Here is a 17,845-nt window from a genome sequence, read left to right as displayed (position 1 = left end):
GTAAAGGGACCCCTGACCATTAGGTCCAGTCGTGTCCGGCTCTGGGGTTGCAGCGCTCATCTCGCATTAATGGCCAAGGAGCCGGCGTACAGCTTCTGGGTCATGTGGCCAGCATGACTAAGCCGCTTTTGGAGAACCAGAGCAGCGCACGGAAATGCTGTTTAACTTCCTGCCGGAGCGGTACCTATTTATCTACTTGCACGTTGACGTGCTTTCGAACTGCTAGGTGGGCAGGAGCAGGGACTGAGCAACAGGAGCTCACCCCGTCGCGGGGATTCAAACAATATGTACCAGGGTCCTTTTCTATAGGTGCCAGAGGATATGAGAGAGAGAGAGAGACTCTAATTGTGCACATTTCTAAGCTTCGCTTTAAATCAAAGACAAGAATGCAGAGCCTGAAACTACCGGCTGATGCTATCGAGGAAAAATACAACAGAGAAAGAACCGATACTAAGATACAGCCAGTTAGAGCTCTGAGCAACAGCAGGATGCACATGGCAAGGACAACGCCTCAATGCGCAGCCAAGACCTCTGGTGACATCATCCTGAGCAAGGGGAGTGAGTTAGAATCATGTCCTCCTGTCAGAACACTGGAACAAGGCATAGGGTGCCTTTACGCCACAATTCTGCCCCCAGGGGCTTCTACACAAACACCTATTGACAAGCAAGCGGAAACCTTTGCTGTATTAACTTCCTGCTCACATTCCCTTTTCAGCAAGCTGCAAGACTAAGAAACAAAGCAGACGACACAATCCTCTTTCCAGGCTGGATCGCCCCTCCCTCCCCTTTGTACAGTTTCAGAAATCCAAACTCTGTTTCAGTAAATGCAACAGTAGTGTTGTTTTTCAACAGTTATCAAAATATATATTTGACATACAAATTAATAGGTCCAACAATCGAATAGAGAATTTTAGTGACCTGCTTTTTCATCAATTAAAGCCTATTACGTTTACATAAATGTGCATATTACCAAAGTCGGGCTGTGGATGTTGAAGAAAGTGCAAGGTAGCTACGCATTGATAGAAAGAGCTGCCACCTTTAATATCTTATTTTTTTTATTCCTCATTACAGTAATGAAAGAGATTTAAATATCACCATCCATTTGTCGTTTGACATAGGAACCGACTACACTAAAGAGTTCCCACATCAATTCCACATACCAAAAGTATAACAGGTTCACACTTATGTAACTCAAATGACACCATTCATACCTGAGAGAGGCATCAGCAGACAAAGGGGTCACAGCAGGAGGTGGGCAGGATACCACAAACTGCAGGAAAAAACGGGGGGGGGGGTTGGAACTGCCCCATAGTAATTCAAAAGTGCAGGATGTTCAGTGGCTCAGATGGGGGGATGCCAATTGAAATGGGGGGGGCAGAGACACATTATGAAGAAAGCACCAATGTCAGGACAGGTCACTTCCTGATTCACAGTGTCAAGCAGTGTCTGGAACAGAAAATGATTCAAGAAATCCTGTATTTTACTATAGGCACAATTGGGCAACAGCAAATCCACCCTCCAAAAGCCCCAAAAGCAGCAGTAAAGACAAGAGCTCCTACTCTAATTTCAGCTCTTCTTTAGCAGGAGAAGTTTAAAAATATAAGTGCCAATGCAAATTTTCACAGCAAATACAGTCCATTATCCCCCAAACTGCAGGTTAGGAAAGAGCGTCTTACGAAAGCCCTGCTGCTGTGTAGCTCATACATTGGTCAGGCTCCAAAAAACAAGCTTCCGGTGTTGTCCAGAGATACTGGCCCCCATCACAGGTTGAGAGATGGGCTACAGCTATCCATTGCTTTTATCCTCAGACTGCAGGTTGGTCTGAGAAAATAATGCACAACAACCCTGCAATGTAGTCGATCATTATACCCCTATTGCAGGTGGCCGGGGGGGGGGGCTATGCTCATAAGCCACTGTTAAATGCACAGCAGAAGTAGGTTGACTTAGTTCGCCCCCTCTCACCACCCCCTCTGCCAAATCCATTGGCTTGGCTGCAAACTGAAATATTGAACTATTAAAATGTTCCAGGTGGCAAACACTTGGAATTAGGGATTCCTGCCTTTTAAGCTAACCTTTGTTCAGCAAGGCCAACTAGGCAGTTGCTGAGGGTACAGATCTCAGAGGGGAGAAGTGCTCTCCATTGAGGGACAGGGTGTTATACAGATTAGTTTTGGTTATACCGTACAAATTTCTGATAATCTTTTACTTTTTATCAGTTTTGAAGTAATTCATACATTAGAATTGTTGTATACATACGTATACATGAAACAGATAGTCCATAGAGTAGTTTAGTGGATATGTTGAAGAGAGATTCCAAAAGTGACAACATTATAATTCCCTATTTGGCTACCTGTATGATATATAGATGACAATGAACTAGAGGGAGGGATGACCGAACCCACTTTAATGCTTCCTAAATTATTGAGGAGGGGCATCCACAGATGACTGAGTCTCTTATCTTTTTACTTTTAAACACACACACACAGCAGAGGCAGATTTAGGCAGATTTCCTGCCATTTAGAAAATACCTGAAGGCAGCCCTGTTTAGGGAAGTTTTTAATTTGTGATTTTGTATTGTATTTTAATATTTGTTGGAGGCCACCCAGAGTGGCCGGGGAGACCCAGCCAGATGGGCAGGGTATAAATTATTATTATTATTATTATTATTATTATTATTATTAGGGAGGCACAACCAGTTTGCCTCTCACTGAGAAAAGTGCTACTGAGAAAAATCTTGCAATCATAATGACATCATAGAAGCTTTCATATATAAAGATCAGGACCCCCCTTTATGACATCACAGAACCCTTCCCCAGCTGATGGGTTGATTATGTTGCCTGCATTCAAATCTCTCCAGTGCTCAGGCTGAAAGCTTGGTCATGATGGAAAGATTTATTTGATTTATTTAAATCTTTTTTTAGACAACGAGTATGAACTTAAACAGTTACTGTATTTGCTACAGTTCCTACACAGGGAACATCAATTAGCAGAAGACATTTCTTGCTGAAAATTTCACAGAATGTTTTCTCAAGGTGCTTGTCAGGTTTCTCTCCTTTGGACAGTCTTGTTGTTTCAAGATGTTATTGGCTTTTGTGAACGACCAGCTTGGGCAAGAGTTGCTTGGGAAATGACTCCACAGGATCTGGAACTACTGGCGACTAAAGAGCAATCTAACTGTTTTCGTGATTCGATGTTTCAAGCATGCCATTGTTTTACTGGCTTGGGACTCTCCAAAGAGTCTCTAGAAGTTATATATGCAGGTTGTAAAGTAGCATTCCTCATAGTGAGTGGTTTAGTTGTCTACTACCTGTTCATCAAACTGAAACAGAAACTGAGACTGGCGAAACCCACAACGGTAAGATATTCTCAATTAGAACATTGTCTGGCTCTCTAGCTTTAATTTCTGACCATTAACTCAGATTCTAATTTAATAGAAAAATATATGTAAAAAACAAACAAACCATGGGTCTTAATGCTGATCCCCTCCTCCTTCCCAGTCAGAAGTACTTTCTAAGTAACACATGTCAGGACAAGGTGAGCACAGCCACACTATAAATGTACTCCTTTTATTTAACATCAATTTCCTCTACAGAATCCTGGGAGTTGTAGTTGGAGCTGACAATTCCGTTAGAGATCCTTAGCACTCACAGAACTGTGATTTCACTAATTCTTTGCAAGGACAAAACCATGTATAGTCTGGTGTGTAGATGTGCCCAATGTGTGCTTTGTACACAAAAAACTAAATTATGAACAACTGAACCACCTGGGACTCTAACTACAGTGAGCTGGCTAAAAATGTGCCTAACGTATACTTTTACCCACTTATACCTACCTATATTTCAAAGAATCAAGTGATCTTGCCATCTAATAAGCTCAGCTTTCCCAGAATAGCAGAGAGAGGACCAATGGGCATACTACCATAAAGCCAAAGGGAAGGAGGAGCAGGTGTTATTTTTTATGCCACAGGGTCAAATCCAGGACAGCAATCTAAGACCAGGAGTACTGGGATTTCAGACATCAAATTCCTCTTGAAAGGCATAACAGCATGGTCAGTGAATGAGATGGCAACACTATTTAACTTGTAAATTGCTTTTGATGCAAAGTATTACTCCCTGTTTTTTTTTTCTTTTCCATTTTTCTCAGCCCTGTAGGGAAATTGTCCAGGCACCTGCATTTTCAGCTGCTACCAAAGTGAATGGGGAATATACCAACATGGACAAAATGCTCTACAGGCTGGTGGTCAACACCTCCAAGATGATTAAATACATGAAGCGTGTTGCTCACCGTTACAAGAAAGAAGTCAAAGTTCACAGATTGAACAAAAAGAGCAAAGCAGATGAATGCGACGAAGACGAACAGTTCTTCTCGGTTTGTCCCCACAACCACAGCTCCAGTGGAGACACATGTTGCAGGATGCATGAAACCTAAAAACCACGTTCTTCCCTGCTATGTCCAGCTCTTCCTTTCATAGTCTTTCCAGTCATACTCTTAAGTCAACAGGGTAGCACAATAAATGACAAAAATCTCAACATGCTTACTCAACCTGTTTGAGAAGAATTTTATGAAGAATCTTGTGGGTGATTGGAGGTGAAAGAGGCCCAAATGAAAGGCTATTAATCATTTAAAAAACAAATCTGGCCAAAAATTAAAGCCTGTATTTGATATGCGGTGATTCTACCATATGACCCTGCTGTAGTATTTAACTATTTAGATTTGAGGTATCCCCTGTTCAGTCATGTCTTCAGGCGGGCAAGATGCACAGTATAATTAACAAGATAGCTTCATGACCTCATCACAATGGAGCAAGTTCTTGACCTTCTTGACGTTTCTCCCGTTCTTAGAGGCATGCCTAGGCTCCCTTGTGCCCTTTGCAAGGAGCTGCATCGGGGCCTGCAAAGCCGGGAGAAACTGTGGAAGCCAACAACCAAACTGACTATGGGGTGAGCGAGACAGAGCCCCTAGCCTAGGAAGGTGTCTCACAGAATTCAAAAGAGACTTACTTCTGATCAGTCATATACAGGGTCGCACTGAGTCTGCCCCACAAGTAGGAGGGCTGTAGCTCAGTGCTATTACAGTTGTGTTGCAAGTAGAAGTCCCCAGCTTTAATTCCCAATGGCATCTCCTGGTAGGGGGGTGGGAGAGACCCCTGCCTTCAAACCCCTGAGAGCTGCTGCCAGTCAGTGTCAGGGGTGGCCAACTTCCAAGAGACTGTGATCTACTCACAGAGTTAAAAACTGGCAGTGATCTACCCTCTTTTGGGGGGTTCAGGTCAAAGTTGTTGAGCATTTTTTAGGAAGGAATGCCCTGTTTTGGGGGGTTCATGTAAAAGTTGTTGAGCTTCTTTAGGGAAGAGAAAAGCCATGTTGAGCTTTTTTTTTTAGGAAGGAAAGTCCTATTTTTGGTGGTTCAGGTCATTTTAGGGGTGCAGGGCAAAGATGTTGAGCTTTTTTTAGGGGAGCCAAAGTTTTTAGCTTCTTTGGAGGAAGCCACTAATCTACTGGTGATCTACCACAGACATCCAGTGATCTACCGGTAGATCATGATCTACCTGTTGGACATGCCTGATATATACAGTATCAACAAAAAAATCTACTGAAGATGTACTTAATGCCTATGAGAATTTGGAAAAACCACCACTGCAAAAATATTGATGCTGAAGATATGTGCTGTGAACTTAAAACCAGGGTAGATTTGATTTAAATCACAATTTAAATCACTAGTCAGTAAGGCTCAGGGTGGATTTAAATAAAAAAAAAACCCGATTTTTAAAAAATTTAAATCGGATTTTTTTTTATTTAAATCAGATTTTTTTTATTTAAATCCACCCTGAGCCTTACTGACTAGTGATTTAAATCAAATCCACCCTGCTTATAACAATAGTTTAAAGACTTCCAAACTTCTATGCAGCTACAAGGATAACTTCTCTTCATACTACAATAAAAACTCCTGGATAACGTGCCTAATGTTTCTGCTACTCTAAGGATCATTCTCACACTTCTTCCCATGTCAGTGGCAAGCAGCGAACGCAATTTCTCAATGCTCAAACTTATAAAAACTTACATACGCTCAACAATGTTGCAGAAGAGACTAGTTGCTGGCTTGGCAACTATATCCATTGAACATGCCCAAGCATCAGGGCTCGACTTGAAATACCGTAGTTGGTGGGGAAATTTGCAAAGGAAAAGGAATGGGAAGTGAGATCTGGATTTTCTTTTGCATTTGAGAAAGAGAATCAAAGGCTGTTGCATTATATATTCTTGCAATTTAAAATAAATTTAGCAATTTCAAGGTTTGTACTTTTCATTTTTTTCTACAATACATCTGTTTTTGAAAACTGAATTTAGCAATGGGGGGGGTGCAAGTTGTTAGCCTTGACTAGGGATCCAAACAGCCCTACATGTCAGGGATACTGCAACATTTTGTTGAAGGGCCCACTGGTTGAGAAGGAAAGAAAGGAACTGACCCTCACAATTATCTGAAGTAGGCTGGACTCAGGTTGGGTCACAATGACCCAACCTCATGTGGAAGGATGATGTGGCTTTGCAGCAAACAAGGAAGTGTATGTCAATTCCAGACACAAAAAACATCATTACTCAGATAGATTGTTATTCCTTAAAGAGCCAGTGCTTCTCATTTTTCTGCAACTGAACATTGCAAGGTTCAAGCCTCTTTACCAATTACAACCCTTGGAAATCCTCCCCATTGGCCCACAGGCATGAATTCTGGCTACTGTGACCAGTCAATACCTGTGACCAGACACCACCTCAACTTATTCCAGGGCTGAGCCCTAGCAAGGAAATTGTGCTCTGAGTGAAAACAAGCCACCCACCCAGTGTGTTCCACACAAACTCACGCACAAAAAACACCCCACAACTTTTATTGTTGAAGTTAAGGTTAAGCAACAGTGTCTCACGCAAAGGATAAATCCTATACAAATCTGGCATGAATTATGCAAAGCATGAAGGAATTATGTATTACCATTTCTACTGGAGAAGTATCTAATGGAGATAATCACAGATTACTGTGCTAGGTGTGACACAGATGACAAAGAAATAGGTGGGTGGCCACGAGGAAAAAAAGAGGGCACACATTTGCACATGCTTATATATATATATAGAAAGGATTGCAAGAATTCAAACAGAAGTACACTCCATCCGCCCATAGTGGGGAAGACTGTGCCCAGGGAGACTTGCACACCTGCTCAGTCTGCTGCCCAGGTGCCAACTGCTGATGAAGAACCTCTGGGACTCTCCTGCTCTCCCTCCTTGAGCTTTTTTAGCCTTAAAGCTGACTTGGGCTAGACAGCCACTCACCAAGGGAAAACAACGTATTCTCGCTGGTGGGAGTGCCCCAAAATCCAACTATTCTGGACAACAACCACACGAGAAATATGCAAGATAACCAAGCAAGTGCTAGAAACCACCCCAGAATTGGTCTTACTAAACATCTTCCAAGACAATAATGCCCACTTACACCACAAAGAACTCATAACACATCTACTCTCAGCAGACAGAAACGTCATAACCAGACACTGGAAAGACCTGGAAACGTCATAACCAGACACTGGAATAAGCATGGACCAATGGTACCAAGTAGTATGGGAAACAGCCCTTTTAGAAAAACTAACCAGTAACCAGTAACTGACACGGGGACAAACGGAAGAAGACACACAGTCCCCCTTCATCACACATACAGCCCAACAAGATAATGACAAAAATCTACCGACAGCATACAAATCAATATGGCTAACCTGACCAAAAACACCCACCCACCCCACTCACACAGGAGACCAAAGAACACCACAGCCAACCACAAAAGAACAATCGCGCCCCACGCCAACCCCGACCTCTCTCACCACCAAAGGAGCACAAGCGAACAGAGAACCTACACAAACAACGCTGACACCAAACCCTACACATATTAAGTGAAACAGAAACATCGTCACCCTACCCCACCCATCTCCCCATCCCACCCACCTCTCTCCCCCTTCTCTCCCTAATGTCTCAACAACAACCGATTTGTGAAAATGTTATATGGAAAAATATGAGAGAGACATTGCATTACCTCTGTAAATCAAGAAAATCTTTAATAAAAATATTAAAAAACAACAACGTATTCTCGCTCTCTTTTCCAAAGACAGTCCCTCTTCTTCGCTGTCTCTTGTAAAACCCCGTCCTGTACTGCCACCTGGAGAGGTACAAGGGTGCTTTAAGAGGTCACTGTGTTCTGATGCACGCTAGAGAACTCTCTAAGACCAGGCCCTTTCCCCTGGGCCTTCAGAAGCAATATTTCCAGGTGGGTGAGTGCACCTCAATCTAATGCACAGTAGCATGCCGCTTTGCTGCTGCTTCTTTTCCACCCTTGCCATCCTTAGTCAGGAGTCAACCAAGTCAGTCACCAGGTCAGCAGAGACACCTTCTCATCCTTCTTGATGGCTACGCCTGCTGGGTTCAAAGGCCAGCACAAGGATGCCCTCCCCACCCTAGAACTTACAGAGAGTGTCTTTACTGTACACTTGCTCTATTTCCATTGCTGGGATTTTAATCCAACATTATCCAAAACACATTTGTATTTTGTAATTTGTTATAAGATAATTGGGGAATTCCATGAGCAGCATGTCAATCTACTGTCCCATTGTTCATTTTCACATATAGTTAACCATGTTCTATATCATTCTAAAGATAAATTTCCAAAGTTCAGTATCTGGCCAAAGTTTCTCAAAATAGCACTCTACACATGAATAAAACAACTAGAAGCATGGCATGCAAAGCATGATTCAGAATTTCTCTAATTCCCCACCCCCAAGTACAGTTTAAAAAATCTCTCAGGAAAACAGAGTCTAGGTTAATTGCCCTTTATTGAATTGATAGTTTTGGTTTCTCATTTGGAGAAATCGCAATAAATTTTATGTTAGGAACAAAATCAGACGAGCTTAGGACACTAAAATGGATGATGGTTTAGTGTGTTACATTAGTTACAAAAACACATGCCCCCCCTTACAAATGAAAAGGGGGGAAAACTACATAATTTAACTTCTTTCTCTTCTTTGAGATTCTTAGATATATCAAGCCAGTGTGGTGTAGTGGTTAAGAGCGGTAGACTCGTAATCTGGTGAACCGGGTTCGCATCTCTGCTCCTCCACATGCAGCTGCTGGGTGACCTTGGGCTAGTCACACTTCTCTGAAGTCTCTCAGCCCCACTCACCTCACAGAGTGTTTGTTGTGGGGGAGGAAGGGAAAGGAGAATGTGAGCCGCTTTGAGACTCCTTCGGGTAGTGATAAAGCGGAATATCAAATCCAAACTCTTCTTCTTCCTCTTCTTAATTGAAATGTGCTTTTCATATGTTTCCTGGGACCCATGTAACACAACAACGATGCAACTAGCATAAATGTGTTGTCATGTGCGCCATTTAATAATAATAGTGACACAAACGCTGCATGTTCAGAGGCAGCAATAAATATCCCTCTGAACTAGAGACAGGGAACCTGAGGCCATCCAGATGTTGCCGGATTCTGTCAGCCAAAGTTGGCACGATCCACGCTCAGGCATGGGGGGAGGGCAACCCAACAACATACTGGAGACAAAGAGCCATAGCTGATCGGTGTGAGTGGGGGTGACCCAGTTGATCCTTGGCCTGATCCAGCAAGACTTTTCTGACATATATACCAAAGCACAGGGTTTGGCATGTATACTGTAATAGGTACTGGACTGGCACTGACTCACACTGTTGTTTAAATCTGGCACATTTGCCAAAAACATCAACCACTCTTGCAATAGAAGAGGGAATCCATTATTGCACCTCACTGCATCCCACATTGTCAAGGGGCATCCATTAATTTTCCATGGAAATTACAAAGTTGCACAGCAAGAATCATTTTTAGGTGCACGGTTCTTTGCCCTTTTCATAACCAGCAAGAAAAGAATAGGGTCAAACTACTTTTATTCTGAATAAAATGGCGACTGGTGAGTCACTGAACCAGCACCATATTCCCAATTTACATCGCGGCCCTGCTGCTATTCCACTGTTTGTCATGAATGGCACTTTCAGGGCCCGCCAGCTGCTTTTTCTAAAAAAAATAAAAGTAACCGTGTATGTTTGTTTGTTTTTGAACTCTGATTAATGTAACATGCCGTTTGGCCACAAATTAGGCAAAGTAATTAGCCCTTATGGGACGCGGGTGGCACTGTGGGTTAAATCACAGAGCCTAGGACTTGCCGATTGGAAGGTCGGCGGTTCGAATCCCCGCAATAGGGTGAGCTCCCATTGCTCGGTCCCAGCTCCTGCCAACCTAGCAGTTCGAAAGCACGTCAAAATGCAAGTAGATAAATAGGTACCGCTCCGGCAGGAAGGTAAACGGCGTTTCCGTGCGCTGCGGCTTTGTCATGCTGGCCACATGACCCAGAAGCTGTACGCCAGCTCCCTCGGCCAGTAACACCAGATGAGCGCCACAACCCCAGAGTCAGACACGACTGGACCTAATGGTCAGGGGTCCCTTTACCTTTAATTAGCCCTATGCAAATATGCTTAATTTCTATAATTTATACAGGTCACAGTTTTCAAATTGCTCAGTGCAGGATTTCTCCCTTTCTGTTTTAAAAGCAGAACAAAATTGCCCTGCTTATGTGAGGTGATGCTATATGGACACCTGATATTTTAACATACTTTTTCACTATTACAATGACCCCACATAGCCATCTGTGATGTCACAGACTGAGGATCAGATCTCCTGATGTAATTAAAATAAACAGCTCCAGTAGGTGGGAGCATGCAGTTTATTGCTGAAATGGCTGGAAATGGAGCTACAACATGACTCTTTATGTGTTAACATAAGGAGGAAATGAAATCTTGGCTAGATTTATTTACACTACATTAAAAACATAAGACTGAACCTATAGAAAAATAGATACCGTATTTTCCACTCCATAAGACGCACTTTTTTCCTCCGAAAAAGTAAGGGGAAATGTCTGTGCATCTTATGGAGTGAATGCATGGTCCCTGGGGCTGAATTGCCTAGGGGCCAAAAGCAGATCATGCTCTTTTTTTTTTTACAAAGAGAGAAGGAGGTGTTGAAAGGAAGCCACAGAACAGCTGTTCAGCAAGTGATCTGGGAAAGAGATAAGGCTCCCTTTCCAGCCACGCCCCCTTGCCCAGGTCTCCATTGTTGAATGCAGAGGGAGGCTGTTTGTTTCCCCAGCAACATGTGACTGGATGATTAGATTATCTGTCTGAAAACTGTAGAAATGGCTGTAGGACTAGAAGCTGCAGAACTGTGAGTTGAACCCCATAAAAACGGGGCTTTTCCTCTTTGAAAAAAAAGCTGCACCACTTTCAGCTGATCCTCAAAAAAGCAGGGCTTTTCCCCTTTCCTCCTCTAAAAACTGGGTGCGTCTTATGGAGTGAAAAATACGGTGTATGGTACATGGAGTAGAAATATAAATAGCGGGCAACATTCCTGAAGTGAAAGGGACTGGTCAAAACTGATGACTGGCCTATACTTAGATACAGCTTCATTATTTTACCTTGTGACTGCAAACATTTTACAGATGTGGTCACATGCAAGTTCATACATATTTGCACTGGAAAAACTGCAAGAGCAAAAATGAATACGTAACCTAAGTCACTTTGACAGAGAACACTATTACATTCAGAATCCCAAGCTACCCACATTGCCTTCCTTGGCAGTTATTTCACAATAGGCTTCTAAAGAGATGGATTGGGCCATAGAGATTTTCTCAAGCTTACTATTTTCTAATGATGTGTCTAGTATGAACAAGAAGCAAAGAGAATCTTTAGCCTCTATTTGCACTTAGACCCTGACAGACACTATGAAGTCACTCAGAGCAGGGAGGGTCTGATTCAGGTGGAGACGGAGGTGGGAAGAAAAGCTAAACAAAAGAACATCAAACCATTTAATAAGCTTGTGATTTCACACACACCCAACAACAACATATGACTCAGTCCGACAATAACCAGAGAACTGCTGCATTATCAAACACTGGGACAGGATTCAGGTGCTGTGTAAGAACTGCTGGTCAGTCCAAGACATCTTGTCTTATAAAAGTCAGATAGTTGTTTATTTCCTTGACATCTAATAGGAGGGCATTCGACAGGGCAGGAGCCACTACCAAGAAGGCCCTCTGCCTGGTTCCCTGTAACCTCACCTCGCAGGGAAGGAACCACCAGAAGGCCCTCGGCACTGGACCTCAGTGTCCGGGCAGGACGACACTGAGACACTCCTTCAGGTATACAGTGGTACCCCGCTAGACGAATGCTTCGCTAGACGAAAAACTTGCTAGACGAAAGCATTCGTCTAGCGGGAGGCTGCCCCGCTAGACGAAAAAGTCTATGGGGCTGCCTCGCAAGACGAAAAAATTTCGTCTTTTTTTTTTTTCGTTTTGCGGAGCGCGGCTCCCATTGCCGCTCCGCAAGACGAAAACCCCGCTAGACGAAAATTTTCGCGGGACGAATTATTTTCGTCTAGCGGGGCACCACTGTACTGGGCTGAGGTCATTTGGGGCTTTAAAGGTCAGCACCAACACTCTGAATTGTGCTTGGAAACGTACTGGGAGCCAATGTAGGTCTTTCTGGACTGGTGTTATGTGGTCTCGGCGGCCGCTCCCAGTCACTTAAACTCTGCTAGGGGCTGGCCACTCTGAATCCCTGATTTGTTGCAATAAAGCAGCTACAATGGCATTACAACCAAAAGGCAATGTCACAGAAAATTCACTCACTTGATTCAAATAAAAGTTCATTGCAGAGATATCCACCACAAATTGCTTTTCTACACTTTCAACCTTCAGCGAACACTTTCCACACCAACTATTCTACTGGGGAACCCACATGCCTGTGCCCCAGAACCCTTGAATGCTAGTATGGAGGATTTTAGAAAGTGCCCTAGGATGTCCACTTCTTTCACGTGGGCCTGTTGGACCTCATCTTGACCTTCTGTGAACCGAGAGCCTCATAGAACCCAAGGAACTTGTGACTGCACATAGGCAAACAGGCTACGTTGTGTACCATTACTGATGTTTTCACTGGGAAAGGGAAACCCTGATGAGCCCTCAAATAAATTTTAGGATTCCGGGGGAGGGGGGGAGGCAGGACAAAATAACTCAGCTGTTCTACAGGAATGTATTCCTAGGAGTGTAAGCAAGGCAAACCTGCTTGAAGGTTTGACCAAGTCTTCAAAGGATATTAGAAGCAACAGAAAACAGATTACTTTTAAAGTTCTTAACCTATTTACACAGAGATTAGGCCAGATCCTATCCAGACATTGACCTCAGAACACACAGCAGGTGTTGGATCAACACAGGAAGCAGTCAAGGTCCAATTTCTTTTGGGGGGGCGGGATGTGGGGAGAGAAAAAGAACACTCTTGTTTACATGGCTTTCTAGATACAGAAGTACACAGCCAGCTTTATTCTCTCAGCATAAAGCTTCAGTTTTGTTTTCCAGTTTGTTTTCTCCCAGAGAAATAAAATCAATGCTGCTTTATCAAATTCCCTCGCAGATGGCTATGGATTGTTTCCATGTGATGTGAGATCTCAGCTGTTAGGCAGAGTCCGCACATACAAAATGCTCCTGTGGCTCCTGTTCTGACAATAGGATCCATGCACCATAAATTACGGCCATGAGTCAGAGATAAGAGAGAGAGAGAGACAATGAAGAAAAGGAGTTGGAAACAGGCGACTAGCTCTATGCTGGCTATCTGAGCAAGTGTGTCAGTAAAAGAGGTGGGGAAAGACGAAGAACCAAGCCATGTGGATTCCAGTTAAACTATGATGCTGCAGTGCTTTCCAGTGAGCCACCAGAAATGCACTCTCCATCCCTTTCCTGCTATCTAGCTGTCTTCTCCCACCATCTATCTCAGACTACTAAATAGCCCAACAAAAACGTTTAATAGCTCAGACAGGCATATCTCTGCTAGCCTTCCATGTTGCAAACACAGACTGAAGGGAAAACAGAACCCAGAATCTCACTTACCACTTGCAAAGGCCTCTCTGTGGGGAGACAATTCTCTTTTGCCACAAGCAATTGGACTAGTGGCCATTTACAACAGTCTCCTGAGCAATTTAACAACAGATAAGATAAGACAAACTCTGTCAAATCTAGACAAGCAACCTCAAGACAGTCACGTACTGCTCCACTGCAGTTTTTGGCATTGTCAAAGGAGCAACAGGCATCAACTATACATTGAAGTAATATACAGAAACCCCAAACATGTGGATTTTGGGGCCTAGTAACCATATTTTGATAGGCAGAGTATTTCTAAGAACTGCTTAGCATGCTGTTTCTCATACCTCAAGATTGCCTACATAAGAGCATGTAACGTGGGTTAGCTAACAGAATAATACATGCATGCCACTGTTACATTCACAAATCACCAGCAGACACGGTTTATGAATTCCCACCCTGCTTTCAGCACCTGCTTATCAACTGAGCAGGAATCCCTGAAGTGAACATGAGGGGAGGGGCAGTTTGTCATGAAACTATTTCCTAAAATTACATTTTTCTTGTTTAGGTAAATAAAAATCTTTTTTAGGGTGGAAAAAGTACAAGGAGTCTTGTATTCTCTTGTGGGGTTTATATGCTCCTGGGCCCCACCTCCGGCATATTTTAACCCTTGAAACATATGAAGGAGGGACAGGAACCAATGTGTCCTTGAGCAAGTGCAGAGTATATTTCCTTCCCCACTAAATATCGACAAAGAGCTCAATTTTATCAGGGATTTGGCGGAAGGGCTTGCAGACCACAGACCTGGGTACTGGCATGTCTTTTTTCCTAGAAATTAAGTAGGCCTCCTTTGCATCTGGTTCACACCCTAAAAGCTATGGATCTATAAAGTAGCCAAAAACTGGGCTGCCGCTTTTATAACAACAAAGAGAGAGCCATGTCTTAGTTCTGTGCCTTTGACAGCAGCCTCGCCAGCTCAGAAAAATGCAACATATGAACTCCCCCCCCCCTTCCTTTTTATCTCCATGGCATGAAGAAGGGTCAGCTGCCAGGTTTCTGTGGCTACCCCAGGTCGCCTTTGGCCCTGTTGGCATGCCTCTTCCAGCCAAAGCTAAGCGCTGCGTTTATTCTGCTTCAGCATCAGCAACACGCACCGCTGCGGAAGCGCATCGGGGCAGAGAGCTGCCCTGTGCCGAGGAAGCTGCCGCGGCGTCGGCGGCGTCCGTCCTCCTCCTCCTCCTCTTCCTCCCAGGGAAGCCCCCCAGCCCAGCCCAGCCCAGCCACTCACCCAGCCCGCTGATTTCCTGGCGGATGTTGACGCGGTTCCTCTCCTCCACTATCGCCCGAAGCATCTGCTGGAGGGATCGGTCCAAGTCGCCTCCATTCTCCTCGTCTTCTCTCGGCCCAGCCTGGCCGAAGGGCTTGAAGGATGCCATGCCGACGCCCCCCAAGATGAGTTCATCGCAGTCTGCCGGGGAAGGGAGAGCCTGCCTGCTGCGGCAGGACTTCCCCCTTCCTCTTCCTTCCTCCTCCCCTCTTTCGATGTCGGGGAGGAATCTTTTTTATATATTTTTTAATATATATATATATATATATATATATATTATATTCCCTCCCTTCCGCGGGAGAATAATAGAGGGCAACGTGAAAGGCGCGCAAGATGGGGACCCGGTGGGAATCCAAGAGAGCCGGGCTGGGCTTTTCTCCCACGGCCCCCCCCCCAAGCGGTGTATATAGAGGGAGCGTGTCCCCAGGATCAAGTCCTGCGCCGCGCAGGCGGGCTTCCCTTCTCAGCAGCGGCCGGAGAGAAGGCGGCGCGTTTCCCGAGGCAAAGTCCGGCGCCGTCCAGGGCTGGCTGGCTGGGAGCCACTTCCGCCTCCCCGGATCAGCTGAGGCGCTGCTCGCCGCCAGGCGCCCCCCCCCCCCCCCGACAGAGCGCTGCTTCCTGCTGCAACACGCGGCGAGGCCGGGAGGGACGGAGGGACGGAGGGAGGAGGAGGAGACGCCGCCGCCGGGTCTGGCAGCCAATGGGCGCGCCGAGCTGGTGCAAGGCGGGGGGAGCCGAGCGGCTGAAGTCATCGCGACACACGAGGAGGAGGAGGAGGAGGAGGAGGAGGGGAAGACAGACACCCGGAGAGGAGACCTCCACAGAGGGAGAAAGGCGGGGATACCTTCCCCGCTGGCCTCCCAGCTCTCTTCCCATGGGCGTACCCAAGGGGGGGCAGGAGGGGGCACCTGCCCCCCCCCCTAGAAGCAAAAAATAATAATAATAAAATGAAATAAAAAATTCTTTCCAGTAGCACCTTAGAGAACAAACTCAGTTGGTCTCTAAGGTGCTACTGGAAAGAATAATTTTTTATTTTATTTTGTTTTGACTATGGCAGACCAACAGGGCTACCCACCTGTAACAATAATTCAATTGAAGAAGTGTGCATGCACACGAAAGCTCATACCAGGAATAAACTCAGTTGGTCTCTAAGGTGCTACTAGAAAGAATTTTCGATTTTGTTTTGACTATGGCAGACCAACACGGCTACCCACCTGTAACTGGAATAATTCAATGGTTATAGGCAGCCTAAAAGGGGGGGGAAAAAGCTCTCCAAAAAAGCTCAACTACCGGTCTTTCTCCCCCTCCCAAAATCTAAATAACAATTGAACTCTGCCCACCGTGTGTGTGTGTGTGTGTGTGTGTGTGTGTGTGTGTTGCGCCGGCTGATTGTTGCAAAGGAGCTTTGGGAACAGTTCCCCCTTGCGTGGTGAGTTGCGATGGCTGAGGATCCTAGGAAACATGAGTTTTTCAGCCATTTGGGGGCTTTCTGTTTGCGGGGGGGGGGGAGTTTTTCTCTTGTTTGAAGCTGTTTTTGTTTGCTGTTTACATAATATGGTCAGTAATCTAAAAACGAACTGAACCCCTAAAAAACGGGGCATTCCTCATCCCCAAAAAAGGTCAACAACTTTGAGCTGAACCCCAAAACGGGGGTAGATCACTGCTGAAAGTAGATCACAGTCTCTTGGGAGTTGGCCACCCCTGGTAAAAGACATGTAACTAGAATAAAAAATTTTAAAAAAAATTCAAGCAAATAATTGTAATAACTACCGTAATAAAGCACTGCTATAATTATATATAATTTCCCTAAAATTTTGGTTTCATTCGCCTTTCCGTGCTGAAATGTCACAACCTGAACGACCATGCCCCCCCCCCCCAGTTTTGATCCCTGTCTCCTCCCCTGTGTCTGTCTGCACTTTCTTCTCTGGGCCGCACTTCCAGTAGAAAAAAATTGCTCGTGCCATTATTATTATTATTTTATCTATAAGAGATACCTTAGAAACAAAAAGAAATAACCCCCGTCCGTGCTTGATTTGTAAAACAGAACACCGCACTTTATAAGGCGATCGTGGGATATCAGGAAAGTACCGGTATATTAAAAAAAAACAATGCAGCTACGTGAGAACACGAATCATTCGCAGAATACTGTATTGTACTGGTGGTCCTTGAATCTTGCCTCCGCACTTGCCTTCCTCTCCTGCCCCACCAGTGTGGTGTGCCGCCACACCCTCGGAGGAACACGGATCAACCCAAAGGGCTCGTCCACACTCTCCTCCCGGTTGCTCTGGACTCTGCACAGGGGTCCCCAAACTAAGGCCCGGGGGCCGCATCTGGCCCAATCGCCTTCAAAATGCGGCCTGTGGACGGTCTGGGAATCAGTGCGTTTTTACATGAGTAGAATGTGTCCTTTCATTTAAAATGCATCTCTGGGTTATTTGCGGGGCATAGGAATTAGTTCATTTTTTTTCCAAAATATAGTCCGGCCCCCCACAAGGTCTGAGGGACAGTGGACCGGCCCCCTGCTGAAAAAGTTTGCTGACCCCTGGTCTGGCACATCTTAACAGG

The 17,845-nt window shown here is 44.8% G+C and overlaps 1 protein-coding gene across 4 annotated transcripts in view; it reads right to left on the bottom strand.

The window, feature by feature from the left end:
- KIAA0930 (KIAA0930 ortholog) overlaps positions 1-15,451 on the bottom strand; it is a 57,076-nt gene extending 41,625 nt beyond the window's left edge. For 2 of the 4 annotated variants that reach the window (XM_033148284.1, XM_033148281.1), the window contains exon 1: positions 15,242-15,451. In XM_033148284.1, the coding sequence (XP_033004175.1) occupies positions 15,242-15,389 (148 nt within the window). In that variant the 5' untranslated portion in view covers positions 15,390-15,451. The remainder of the gene's footprint in view (positions 1-15,241) is intronic. The other 2 variants (XM_033148283.1, XM_033148280.1) reach the window with 2 other exon arrangements.
- Positions 15,452-17,845: the final 2,394 nt, after the last annotated feature.

This window comes from Lacerta agilis, chromosome 5 (assembly GCF_009819535.1).
Source record: "Lacerta agilis isolate rLacAgi1 chromosome 5, rLacAgi1.pri, whole genome shotgun sequence".
NCBI lineage: Eukaryota > Metazoa > Chordata > Lepidosauria > Squamata > Lacertidae > Lacerta > Lacerta agilis.
This window is presented reverse-complemented; position numbering and strand designations above follow the sequence as displayed.